This window comes from Alligator mississippiensis, chromosome 5 (assembly GCF_030867095.1).
Source record: "Alligator mississippiensis isolate rAllMis1 chromosome 5, rAllMis1, whole genome shotgun sequence".
Lineage (NCBI taxonomy): Eukaryota > Metazoa > Chordata > Crocodylia > Alligatoridae > Alligator > Alligator mississippiensis.
Window position 1 is genome coordinate 44,852,652 of NC_081828.1, and position 13,103 is coordinate 44,865,754.

The 13,103-nt window shown below is 46.0% G+C and overlaps 1 protein-coding gene across 11 annotated transcripts in view; it reads right to left on the reverse strand.

The window, feature by feature from the left end:
• DNM3 (dynamin 3) overlaps positions 1-13,103 on the reverse strand; it is a 332,054-nt gene that overhangs the window by 280,142 nt on the left and 38,809 nt on the right. For all 11 annotated transcript variants that reach the window (XM_059728288.1, XM_019486507.2, XM_059728290.1 and 8 more), the window contains exon 2: positions 7,557-7,630. In XM_059728288.1, coding sequence (XP_059584271.1) covers positions 7,557-7,630 — 74 coding nt within the window. The remainder of the gene's footprint in view (positions 1-7,556; positions 7,631-13,103) is intronic.

Here is a 13,103-nt window from a genome sequence, read left to right on the forward strand (position 1 = left end):
TAGGTTAAGGGGAAAAGAAAGAGAAAAAAAACCCACTGTGAATCCAGAAAATGAATCTTAAAATAATTTCAGAATTCAGAGTTAAAAAACTTCTTGCAAAAAAGTAAGGGAAATCCTATTTTGCCACCAGGTGGCAATAAAAGATGAAGATGTGTAGAATAAGTTTCACAACAAAAGCAACCTGAACTAAATTTAAATGATCTTCACCAGGAAGAGCATGAGCCTATTTTCTGAAAGTCCCTAGTTTTCTTTGACCTTTATGGTGATTTGCCTTCCATTTAGCATTATAATTAACAGAACTGGAGATAAACAAGAATATTATATGGGTGGATTTTTAATCACAAGTAATACAATATAATGTAGTTAGTTGAAAGGCATGATCTATGGCAAGTAACCAATCATTTCCTTAGCATCTAATTTAAAAAAAAAAAAACCTTTGAGTCTCTTCAGATTTGGCTCGAGGCCAATCTTTAAGTTGTTTAAAGCTGAAAAGGTATGTTTTAAGGCAAATCAATCTGGCTTCCTAGGGTAAGAAAAGATGGAAACCAAACGCATGTATTTAAACCAGATCATCTATGGCAACACTTTTATTTGAAGCCAGGAGTTTTTTTTATATACAAGAGAAACTTGCATACTCCTAAGAAGTGCAAGTATTACCCCAGTTTTATAGACAAGAAAAAATTATAGCCATAAGTTGCCTAAGGTTACATCAAGAGAGTCTGTCAGAACCAACAGTAAAACCTAAATCTCATGACATTTAATCTTCTGACTCAGCCATCCTGCCTCTAATTATTCACCAGCAAATTTTAAAATATTGATTGCTTTCCATAAACTAGAGATGCACCAATACATTGGTCCATATCATCCTGGCACCGATAAAAGGAAAGTTGATATCATTGGCAATTGGCTGACAATGTGGCTAGGGCAGGGCAGGTGGCAGCACCACTGGGAGTGAGGGTATGGCAAATTTTGGGGTGGCTGTAACCCACCCCATAGCCCACCCCTCCTAGCACTGCTGCCTGCCCCAAGTGCAGCTCTGGCCCAGTCCCACCAGGAAGAGCCCAGCACAGCCCCAAGCATACAGCCCACCCTCGCCCCACACACAAATCTGGGGGGCACATGCCCCCCATGCTTCCCCCAGGGGTGCACACAGCGGTGGGAGCCACTCCCCCCAACTCCCAAACAAGCCACACATGGCTCCATCCCGTACTCTGCCCCGGTTGGGCAGCTCCTGCCCCTGTCCCAGCCCCATTCCCTCCCTCACCATCAGGGCCTCAGTCTGACCTCCCACACCCTTGCCCCCCACAAACTTACTGGCCAGATGCTGCTCTCCAAGCTGCTAGGCTGCATATCGGCAATTGGATCAGTATCAGCTAATATGGCTGGTTAATAATTGGCCACTGGTATCGGCCAAAAAAAAGTTTCTTGGTGCACCCCTACCATAAACCAATATTTGATCTCATTCGTTTTTTTCCACCTGACACTTAGTATGAAAGGCCTTTCAAGTTGTAGAACTTATTAAAAGTGTTTAATGTCATCTTTATTCCATATTCATATTGATACAGAACTTCTGTATTTGTTCAGAAAATTTAGCCTAAACAGAAGCAACAGAAAGCACAGGGGACAGAAGATGGGAAGTAGAGAGGTTGGATAATAGTCACTGAGACAGGGTTAAGACAGACACTGGCAGGTCAACAGATAAAATAAGATTAGAAACACAGAAGTGAAACCAGATAGCACTGTTATGGAGCATGATTGAGTAAAGCTGGGCAAATTTAATAATAATACCAACAATAACAATGACAACAACAACAATAATCCAATAAAATATATGCTAATGAACTATTAACTAATATAACACAAATATAATTCAAGGGGGAGCCTTGAAACCCCACTTGGTGTTGCTGCTTCTTCAGCTAGAGCTATAGGGGCAGTGGCAGCTGGGTGAGAGCATAGGGGCTGCATGTTAATCTCTCAAGGGCCACATATAACCCTTGGGCCACCAGTTGAACAGCCCTAGTGTATTACACTGTGGGGATGGAGTCTTCTTTCTCCCAGACTGGCAAGATGACCAGACTTCAGAACAAAGCTTCTCTTTACTCAGGAAAAAGGAAGATCAAATTCCTCCCACAGACATGCCCTTGGTGGTTAAGATAAGCCCCTTTGCTCTGTTGTCTGCCCTGGGAATCATGAGGTTCTGCATCTAAAGAGCTTTCAAAAGCTAAGAGGACCATCCTCACACAGCTGAGTTGTAGAACTTGGTGTGAATTGACACTATCTGAAAAAAAACATTTCCTGCTATACCAACCTGCATTCTGAACTACCTTGAAAACTGCCAACTGTGATCATCATAAATCATCCAAAATATTAGAAAGAGCAAACACACAGCACCCCCTAGATGGTGGACCACTGAATGACACTGAAAGCCAATGACTATTTCATATCTCTGCTCCATTCTCCTGTGGGCAAAAAAAGATTATATCCTCAGCTGTTGGGAACTGATACAGGGCCAAAGAGGAAGAAATGGACAAACAAATGGTGCACTGAGGAGACAATGAAACAAACCACAAGCTACTTCCAAAGCTAGTAGGGCCAAAAAAACAAAAAAAAAAACAAAAAAAAGAAAACAAAAGAGAGAGGTGATGGCCTATATCGATAGAGGATTGCTTCAGATTAGACATTAGGAAAAACTTCTTTATGGTTAGAGAGTCCAGAGCCTGAAGCAGACTCACCCCAGAGGTGATAGTCACCTTCCCTGGGGATCTTCAAAAGACGACTGGATGCACACCTCGCTGGGGTCATCTGACCCCAGTTGTCTTTCCTGCCTTAAGCAGGGGTGTTGAACCTGATGATCTCTGAGGTCCCTTTTAGCCCCTAACTTCTATCAATCTATCTAACATCCAGTGGAAAAAAACCTCTTTTCAGTACCAGAGAATACAACACTGAGATACACAACTGTGAAGAAAATTAAAACAACAGTCCCAATGCCAAGCACTTTCCCCAAGGCACCTGACAGCAAGGTTCCCAAGGTCTCTGGCACCAGAGAGGTTTCCAATTTCTAGAACTGCCCAGTGCCAAAGCTGTCCTGGTTCTGGGTCACTTAGGTCAAGCACACACGGCACCATTTGCTCCTCTATTTTCTAGGCTCTGAAGGCCAGTCACTGTGTCTAAGAGCAAATAATGTTCTCCAAAACAGATAAGACAGCAACAGACTGCTCTGTATCCAGGGCAATCGGACAAAATTGTGTTCCTCACAGAGCATGGGTAGGGTGGATATACAGTCCTCGTAGGTACTAGTGATCTGAAACATAAACCTTGCATACTGAAGGGCAGACATCACCTAGAGCAGACATCTGTGCAGGCAGCAAAGAGAAAGCCTTTATTACAAACTACCGAAATAACTGCATGCACCACTAAACACTTGCATACGTTATCCTATTATGAAACTAAATTTAAATATTTGTTTTGGCTTTTCTGATAATTTAGGAAGAGATGAGACACAAAAGCAGGGTTTATTATGGCATGTTAATGTGCTAGTAAAATTCTGTTCTCCCCTTTTGTTAAGGATGAAGTAAACCCTTAAACTCTACTTTATCACAGAACAAGGGCTTCGTATTTATTCAGATAATTTTCCTTCTTTCAGGGCAACTTTTAAGCAATGTTTTTAAAATGTCATATTTCATCTCTCTTCGCTAGAAGACGGGCAACTTCACTTACAATGTGAGCTGTTGACTTGGCTTAAAAGAAGCACAGTTGACCTTATCTGTATTCTTCCAAAGTAGTTCATAGTCTGCACATGCAATGAACAGGAACTACACTTGATCTGAGCCAAAAGGCACCCAATAAAGAGAGATATTCTGAAGTCTCAGGATATTTTCAAGATTAATGTTTTTGAGAGTAAATGTAATACAGAATATATTTATAAATACAGCCACCTTTATTTACATTCATATTTATAAATTGATGGGCAGCCCCAACAGAGGGGTGAGATCCCATAAAAATCAGGATAGCCAATAACAATGGGAGCAGAGATCTTTTTTCAGAGTACTGTAAGGTCACCCATAGCATCCATATTTTTACTTCTCCTGACAAATGCCACTAGATATTGCTGACTTTATAGAACTAAGCAAAGAGAAACTGGCAGCTGCTTAAGGCTCTCATGTCAGTTACAACATTTAATGAAAGGCTTTTTATTCCTATGTGACGCTTCAAGACAATATGAGATTTATATAGATGTTGTAAGAGCGGTGGAAGCAGGATGAATGTTTCACTAGAAATGTTACTAAGTAATCTGTTTTAATTGTAAACAAATAGAAAATGTGACTAAACAGCCAAGCAAAATAACTAAGGATAGCCAGGTGCTAATTCGTAAGATTTTTATTTTAAAGTACATGTCCCCCCTCCCCCCCCCCCCGACTAAGACGGCTCCAGTTGCAAATGGCAGGGGGGGATCCCCTTCCCCACGCCAGCTCATCCACAGATTAGCTCAGCCTCTGCACTGCCTAGCTGGGCTGGGTAGGAACAGTTCTGGTGCTCTCCCAGCCCCCAGAACAGCAGAAAATCAACTGTGGCAGGAGGGGGAGGGAAAAAGGAAAGGGAAGGAGAAGAGATATTTTCACCTACATCAGGGACTCAAAAAAGCCCATGTAGGTTCTCAAGGGTGGTCTGCTCACATCAACAGGAAAGGAAGCAGAACTAGGGATGCAGCCACTAGGCCTGTGCGAAACAGCAAGTCTTTGCTTCAGATTTGGATTCAGCTGGCTCAGAAGACAGGGATTCAATTCAGAGATTCGAATCACTGTTCCATTTCAATTTGGCCAAATCAGATCTGAAAAAAGTGGAGCTGCTTCGGGGATTCAACCGTAGACTAAACAGGCAGCTGATGCCCCTCCGTGCCAGCTGGCAAGCGGCAACAGGGCAGAGCCCCTGCTCCCAGCACTGCCACACCCACATCAGTGCTGGAAGTGGGGACTCTGCGCTGCCACCGCCGCTTGCCAACCAGCATAGAGGGCTGGGCACTGCTGCTACTTGCCAGCCGGCATGAGGAGACAGGCGCGGCAGCACTGGGAATAGGAGCTATGCCCTGCTGCCGCTTGCCCCCTTCAGCCCAGAGCAAGCCGCGCCCGCATCCCGCCCTGGCTGGCCAAGCAGCAGCAGGGCATAGACCCTGCTCCCAGCGCTGCCACGCCCACATCCCCCCCACCTCCCTCCCCAAGTCCTATGCCCCCTGCCCTGTCTGGGCAGCTTGTCCCAGCCCCAATCCCCCTTCCCCCAACCCCAACAGACTTACCAGCTGGAGGCAGCTGTGTCAACTACCTGTTTAGTCTATGGCCGAATCACCAAATCTTTTCCAAATTGATTCGGAAGGATGCTATTAAAAGCCTTGAAAATAAGGAGACGTAACAGTCTTGAAACAATTAAGCTGCAAAAATCTAGCACTCAGAAGTTGAAAAACACAAGATTTCAGGTTACCGTATTTCAAAGTGTATAGGTCGATACGGTGTATAGGTTGACCCCCAGCTTTCCAATCTGAAAGGTAAGGATTTTCATAGGCATGGTGTATAAGTTGGGGCCGGCAGCACCACTCACAGGAGATGGGACCACGCCAACTGTCCCCTGCGAACAGTGCCACACCTGGAACTGCTGGCACAGGACAGGGACAGGGACGGGGCTGGACTCGGCTGAGCTCAGTGCTTGGCTGCAGCAGCCCCATCCCGTGTGAGCCACGCTGCCAGTGTCTCTCACAGGGGATGAGGCTGCACCAGCCAAGTGCCAAGCCCAGCTGAGCTCAGCCCTGTCCCCTGTGAGCAGTGCTGGACTCACAGGGGACGGGGCCACTGCAAGCAGTCCTGACGAATGCTAAGCACAACACTGCTCACAAATGATGAGACTGCGCCCATCAGGCACCAAGCCCAGGCCTGTCCCCTGCGAGTAGCACCAGGCTTGGCATTCGGCAGCACCGATCGCAGCAGACAGGGCCAGGCTTGGCACTCAGCTGGTGTAGCCCCACACCCTGCAAGTCTGGCACCAGTTGCAGGGGACGGGGACAGGGATGGGCTTGGCACTCAACTGGCACAGCCTCATCCCCTACAAGCAACACTGGCAGCACCACCTGAGCTCTGAGCCCATCCCTGTCCCTGTCCGCAACCCCATCCCTGCCCCCTGTGAGCAGCGCCGGGCTCAGTTAGGCTCGCTGGGGCTGGGGATGGACTTGGTGCTCAGTTGGTGCAGCTCCATCCCCTGCGAGCAGCACTGGAACAATGTACAAGTCAAGTTTGATTTTTAAGACACAAAAATTGGGCTTCAAAACCTGACTTACACATGGTGAAATATGGTACTTATGCCACCTTAATTTACCCCCATCTTGTATATATGAATTATGGCATTCTTTAGGTACTTGAACACTTGAGGTGCTGGCAGACATGAAAAAAACCCCAAAACAGCACTTTATAGGAAGAGGAAGCATGGCAGTTTGACCCAGCTCCACAGTGTCTGTATAGATTGCACTTCAGTGGAGCTTTTTGGTGCTTTTTATCTAATAGCTGATTGAATCACCTTTAAATAAAGTGCCAAAAAAGACCTGCTGAAGTGCCCAATCTATATAGATGTTGGGCGAGCCGGCTCAAACTAAAACAATGCCTCTCCTGAGCAGGAGCTGTGCTTGGTGCAGGGACATGCTGAGCTAAACGCTAAGCACTCTTTTTCATGTCTGTAAGCAGCTATATTGCTTTTCCAGAGGAACCCTCCCTTATTCCCTGTATGAGATGGAAGGTGGAATGAGTCAGGAAGAAAGCACGTGTCTGCAGGACTACTGCCTCATTTGCTGCAGTAGTTGGAAGATGCATAGCAAATAAGAAAGGGACTCGAGGAAGAGAAAAAGAGTGTTTTATGATAAAGGCAGCTCATTAACAAAGAGAACCTTTCCCTGTGAACATAAGACCTGTCATGCCAAACCCTTTTTGAATCTGGCCAAACTGTCAGTTTCCACAACATCTTGTAGCAGTAAGTTCCATGCTTTAATGACATACTGTCTGAAAAAAAATAATTCCTTTTGTTAGTTCTACTACCTACTAGTTTCATTCTATGACCCCCAGTTATTGTACTGTGAAAGATGGTCCTGCTTTGAGCAGGGGGTTGGACTAGATGGCCTCCTGAGGTCCCTTCCCTAATTTTCTATGATTCTACAATTTTAAACCCCACCCCCCAATAAATTATAGCTATATATACACATACATATTATATACATAGCTAACAGTTAGAAGATAGAATTTATAGAGCTTTGCGTGCATTATATATACATATATACACATGCATACACATACACATTATATATAGCTGTGATTTATTGCTGTGTATGCATGTATGTATGTTCAGCTACATACATACATGCATATATGTATATTCATCTATATACACACACACACACACACTATACACACATTACACACACACACACACTATACACACACATATATGTAGATATAGATATATAGATAGAGAGCGAGCTGTGACTTATTGCTGTGTATATGTTATGGAAGGGGAGAAAGAAATCTTACCTGTTTTGGCAGTGATAAGTTGTAAAACTAACGGTCTTCTTGTCACAATTCCAGATCCTCGTGGAAGAAAATCCCTAAAATATATAAATGGTACATGCATGTTATAACAAAATTACTAATCACAACTCAGAAAAGTCTGACAGTTATTGAATACATTTCAATCTTAGGGGCAACATTAGATTTTTAAAGTTCTTTTCAAGAGCAGAAAATAAATGCTTGTCTCTTTCTTTATTGTAATTTAAAATGTTTTTTAACGACTACAAAGAATATGCCAGAGTAAGTAAAGAAAAGGTCAAATTTTCTTCAGGGCAGACACAGGCCATCGCGTCACTCAAGCTCCAACACCACAACATTGAGTGGATGCGTATGCAAGGGTAACCTTACAAAAGAGAAGGAGAATTAAACTTATTGTTTGTCTGACAATATACCTGTGGAGAATTCATTCCAGCCATTATCTTCATGCCTATCCCAAAACAAAGAACATAATGATGACTATTGCCAAGACTACCTGAGGGCCAGCATCAAGATGTACCAAGGTATTCATAATTTAGTTTCTTTTAAAGGAAGTAATAACATTAGCTCCCAAATACATGAGGCTTAAACAGGCCAGTCAAAAAACAATGCTCAAAATTTTCAGCCAACTCTAACAGAAAATATATTTAAGTAGATGGTTGTAGATGGAGGGGAGCACACATTTTGTTAATTCAAGACAGGTTCTGTAGGACAGTGACCACAATGGATTCTTCATTAGTAATTTAATCGAAGAAAGAAAGTTGTGACAACCTTCAAAGGATATATGGGAGCTATGTATAAGACCCTGCCCAAAACCTCAGAGAGGTAAACTAGTGCAACCTGCCCAGCCTTATACCATGGCATGACTTAACTGTGAGCCAATAAGGCTAAAATACTAACAGGCTTAGATAATTACATATTGTTGCACTAGTGACATCAAACACCCAGACACTACATGCCAATGAAGCATTTAATAACAAGTGTGCAAGGAGAGAGTCCCCAGGTTAAGCTGGTGAACACTGGTAAAATACAGTACAGTGCACTAGAAAACTGCATACAGGTAACGCAGGAAATGCCTTAATAACAGGGACACCTCGAAAGGAATTGAACAAAATGTTTCTTTTAGTCAGAAGTGACCCCTCCCAGGAAATGGTATGGCATATGAGAGAACTTGAATCTGGACGTGCTAATTAGTTGGAAGCATGGTGGATCTAGAATTTTGAAAACGAAGGTGCAGATGGTGAGATGCATCACCACATATAAAACAACATATTTTTCTCCAGTTAAAAATATGCTAGAAGCTCTTATTACTCATATACTGAGGGCCTACGGGCCATATTATTCAGTTTAAGACTGAAGCAAAAACAAATATAATTTCATTGGAATCAGTTAAAAACAATTTTCAGGGCTGTGAAATAGGAGCTACATTACCAAGGCCAGCTAACAGATAGCAGAACTGCAGAACAAAAGATAGCTTTATTGGTGTAACATTACGACCATTAAAAAGAAGAGAGGGTTGTTAACACGTATGACTGAAGTGTTTAGAAGGAATCAGATTGATTATGGGTGGGCAAAATATGGCCCGCAGGCTGGATTCAGCCCACCAAATGATTCTCTCTGGCCCACTGTTGCTCCTCTGAAGGAGAACTGTATCCAGCCCGCGGCCCCACTGGCTTTCAACGCCTCTCGCCCTTCTCCCTTTCCTGTGTCGTAGCCAGCTGCAGCAGCTCCAGTGGCCAGGCACCCACTCCCCTACCCAGCCTTGCCCATCCTGCCTGCCAGCTCCCAGTGTGTGCTCCAAGGCAGGGGTACTGAGCTCCTGGCCAGGCTTTTGCCCAGAAAGCTGTCTGTGCGCAGCTCCAACCCTGCAACCATTCTCAAACCAGATAGCTCGGCCCCCCTTGAGAGTTGTAGCTCAGATATGATTCTTCCTATTGGTGGCAGAGGAGGTGAACGAGGAAGAGGGCCAGGACCTGCAGGTTATCCAGGCCCTTCCAGACCAACCCAGGACCTGGTAAGGGCATGGGCGCTGCTAACGTGGTGCCGTGCTGTTCTGCATGCAGCTTTGGGCTGTGCCACATGGATGCAGCTAGAGCAGCTGGCTTGGCTACTGCCCAACTGTGGCACAGCTCCTGTCTAAGCCTGAGTCCCCAACAGGAGGCTGGGTCAACCAGGAGCCATGCCAGATACACCCGCAGCCCGAAGTGGCATTTGAAAACAGTGTGGCACCAGCCCAGCCGAGCTGCATGCCAAAGACTTGGGGTGGGGGAGCGGGTGCAAGGAGAAAGGGGTTAGGCAGCAGGTTATCCAAGCACGACCACACCAGTGCTGTGCTGTTCCCTCCTTCTCAAGTGCCTGGTACACAGTCAGGTCAGTACCACATTATATTCCCGCACACGACTTCAGGCCACATGGGTGCAGCTGGCACAGCTCCTGCCCACCTTGGCCATGTGCTCAAGATTGAAGGTAGGGGAAAAGGTGCTGGGAGAGCTGTGGGGAGCTTGTGTGTGTGTGCATCTGCGCACATGTGCCTGTGGCCCTCAACAACTCAACCAAACTCGTTGTGGCCCTCCAGCACAAATAACTGCCCACCCCTGAGATAGATTATAATGAGTCATGAAATCAAGCGACTTCCTTAGCCTCTCCCAACTGGAAGTGGCAACAGCATTTCTAGGCAGTTTGTTTTAAACTTTGGATGGAACAGGAATCAAAGTGGGATACAAGTGCACCAGTCACCCACCCTAGATCTGCCCCTAGTTTGACAGGAGCATTCACCGGCTCTATCAAAGATTCATAGATGTTAGGGTTGGACGGGACCTCAATAGATCATCGAGTCTGACCCCCTGCATAGGCAGGAAAGAGTGCTGGGTCTAGATGACCCCAGCTAGATGGTTATCTAACCTCCTCTTGAAGACCCCCAGGGTAGGGGAGAGCACCACCTCCCTTGGGAGCCCATTCCAGACCTTGGCCACTCAAACTGTGAAGAAGTTCTTCCTAACGTCCAATCTAAATCTGCTCTCCGCTAGCTTCTGGCCATTATTTCTTGTAACCCCCGGGGGCGCCTTGGTGAATAAATACTCACCAATTCCCTTCTGTGCCCCCGTGATGAACTTATAGGCAGCCACAAGGTTGCCTCTCAACCTTCTCTTGCGAAGGCTGAAAAGGTCCAATTTCTCTAGTCTCTCCTCGTAGGGCTTGGTCTGCAGGCCCTTAACCATACGAGTGGCCCTTCTCTGGACCCTCTCCAGGTTATCCGCATCCCTCTTGAATTGTGGCGCCCAGAATTGCACGCAGTACTCCAACTGCAGTCTGACCAGCGCCCGATAGAGGGGAAGTATCACCTCCTTGGATCTATTCGTCATGCATCTGCTGATGCATGATAAAGTGCCATTGGCTTTTCTGATGGCTTCGTCACACTGCCGACTCATGTTCATCTTAGCGTCCACTAGGACTCCAAGATCCCTTTCCACTTCCGTGCCGCCCAGCAGGTCATTTCCTAGGCTGTAGGTGTGCTGGACATTTTTCCTCCCTAGGTGCAGCACTTTGCATTTCTCCTTGTTGAACTGCATTCTGTTGTTTTCTGCCCACTTGTCTAACCTGTCCAGGTCTGCTTGCAGCTGTTCCCTGCCCTCCGGCGTGTCCACTTCTCCCCATAGCTTTGTGTCATCTGCAAACTTGGACAGAGTACATTTCACTCCCTCGTCCAAGTCACTGATGAAGACATTAAAGAGTATCGGTCCAAGGACCGAGCCCTGCAGGAACCCACTGCCCACACCCTTCCAGGTCGAAGCCAACCCATCCACCACGACTCTCTGGGTGCGACCCTCCAGTCAATTCACCACCCACTGGACTGTGCAGTCATCCAAGTCACAGCCTCTTAACTTGTTCACCAGTATGGGGTGGGATACCGTATCGAAGGCCTTCCTGAAGTCTAAGTATACGACATCCACCCCTCCTCCTGTGTTATGACAGAATCTGGTCAGGCTTCTCTCAGACACTCCCTCACCGGACTTGTCAGGTAATTCAAATGCTGAATTCCTTCCCCTTCCATGTGCTTTAACTCTAGGGAGTTTGAACAGAGAATCCAGATGCTCCTGCTGTCTTGAAGCCTGTTGGCACTTTCTCACAGCAAAAATTCACTCTCTGTCACCTGCTCCTGAAAGCTGAGACCCATGGTCCAACTGCCTACCCTGTGGCTCATTAACTTCTCACATTCCCTCTCCCCCTGGTGTTTAAACACATCCTTCCTCCATATTCTACTAAAATCGTGAACTTCTGCTTTATAGTTTAACTCTTCAAAAGCCATGCGGTAGGTATGAGCAAACCAGTTTACACAGCAACAAATAAGCTATACAGAGTTTCTAAATTAAACATAATTTCTTACTTAAAAAGCAACCACAAGAGAATACAGATCATTAGTTAAACATCTTGAACACCATCCCTTCACTCAAACTCCTTCAGGAGTCCAGTGTTTAGGAAGGCTGCTCTTGGTTTGTCTTGTATGACCTCATAAACCGGGGTCTCCCTAAAAAAAAAAAAAAAAAATATTGGTCTGCCACTTCCCTTCTGCTTGGTGCTTCCTGTGTAGGGGAGGCATCCTTGTTTAGTCTGTAACCCCTACTTTTAAACCCATCGTATATCATCTGGATTTTCTGTTCACCCTTTGGTAACATTCCACTGCTCCAAACTCCAATCTCCCTTCACCTCTGCCCCCAGATCAACCAGCCCAAACTAGCTTGCTTCTGCCTCTGCTAGTGCACTGCCTCAAGCAATGGCCACTTCAAGAGCTTTAATATTTAATGGCTGGTTATTGATCCTGATCTGAGATATACAAGACTGAGGTCTTGCTCACACAGATAAATACCTACATGAAAATGTGTAGACATGATACAGCAATTTTCATAGTGTAGCAGGCTTACTTTTCAGAGCTTGGGTTAAGTCCCAGGCTTGAGATTCTGCTGTTTTGATTGCTGGAGCGCATCCACCAATCAGGAGGCAGCAAGAGAAGTGAAGTCACACCCCTTTCCTGAGGGGAGGGGGAGAAGAACTCCCCTGGACCTGATTGAAGACTGCAACATTGTCAGGTCTGGAAAACTTCAGGGGCGGAGCCCTGGAGAGTATAAAAGAAGCTGCATGCCTAGCACGAGGGAGATGCATCAAGGACGGAGAAGAGAGAAGAGCAGGGCTAAAAAGAGCTGAGGAGAGCTGCTCAGCAGGGTGAAGCAGTAGCCCAAAAGAGCCCCTTGAAGATTTCCATCAGCGGGGAGCTGCGGACAGCTCTAGCGGTTAGGCTCTCAGTGAGCAGCATGGCACACAGCATCCGGACCCTGGGAGCTGTGTGAGGTGGCTTGCATCTGCAACCTTTGGCATGTGGCCAGAGAGATGGTGCACAGGCCAGTGCACAGAGCAGGATCCTTGGAGCCGCTTGGGAAGCTCGGGTCCCCAACCTCCACACAAGGCTAGGAGCTTGGTGCAGGAGGTGCTGCACAGAGGGTGAGAGACCCTGGGAGCCGCTTGAGGTGGCTCGGGTCTACA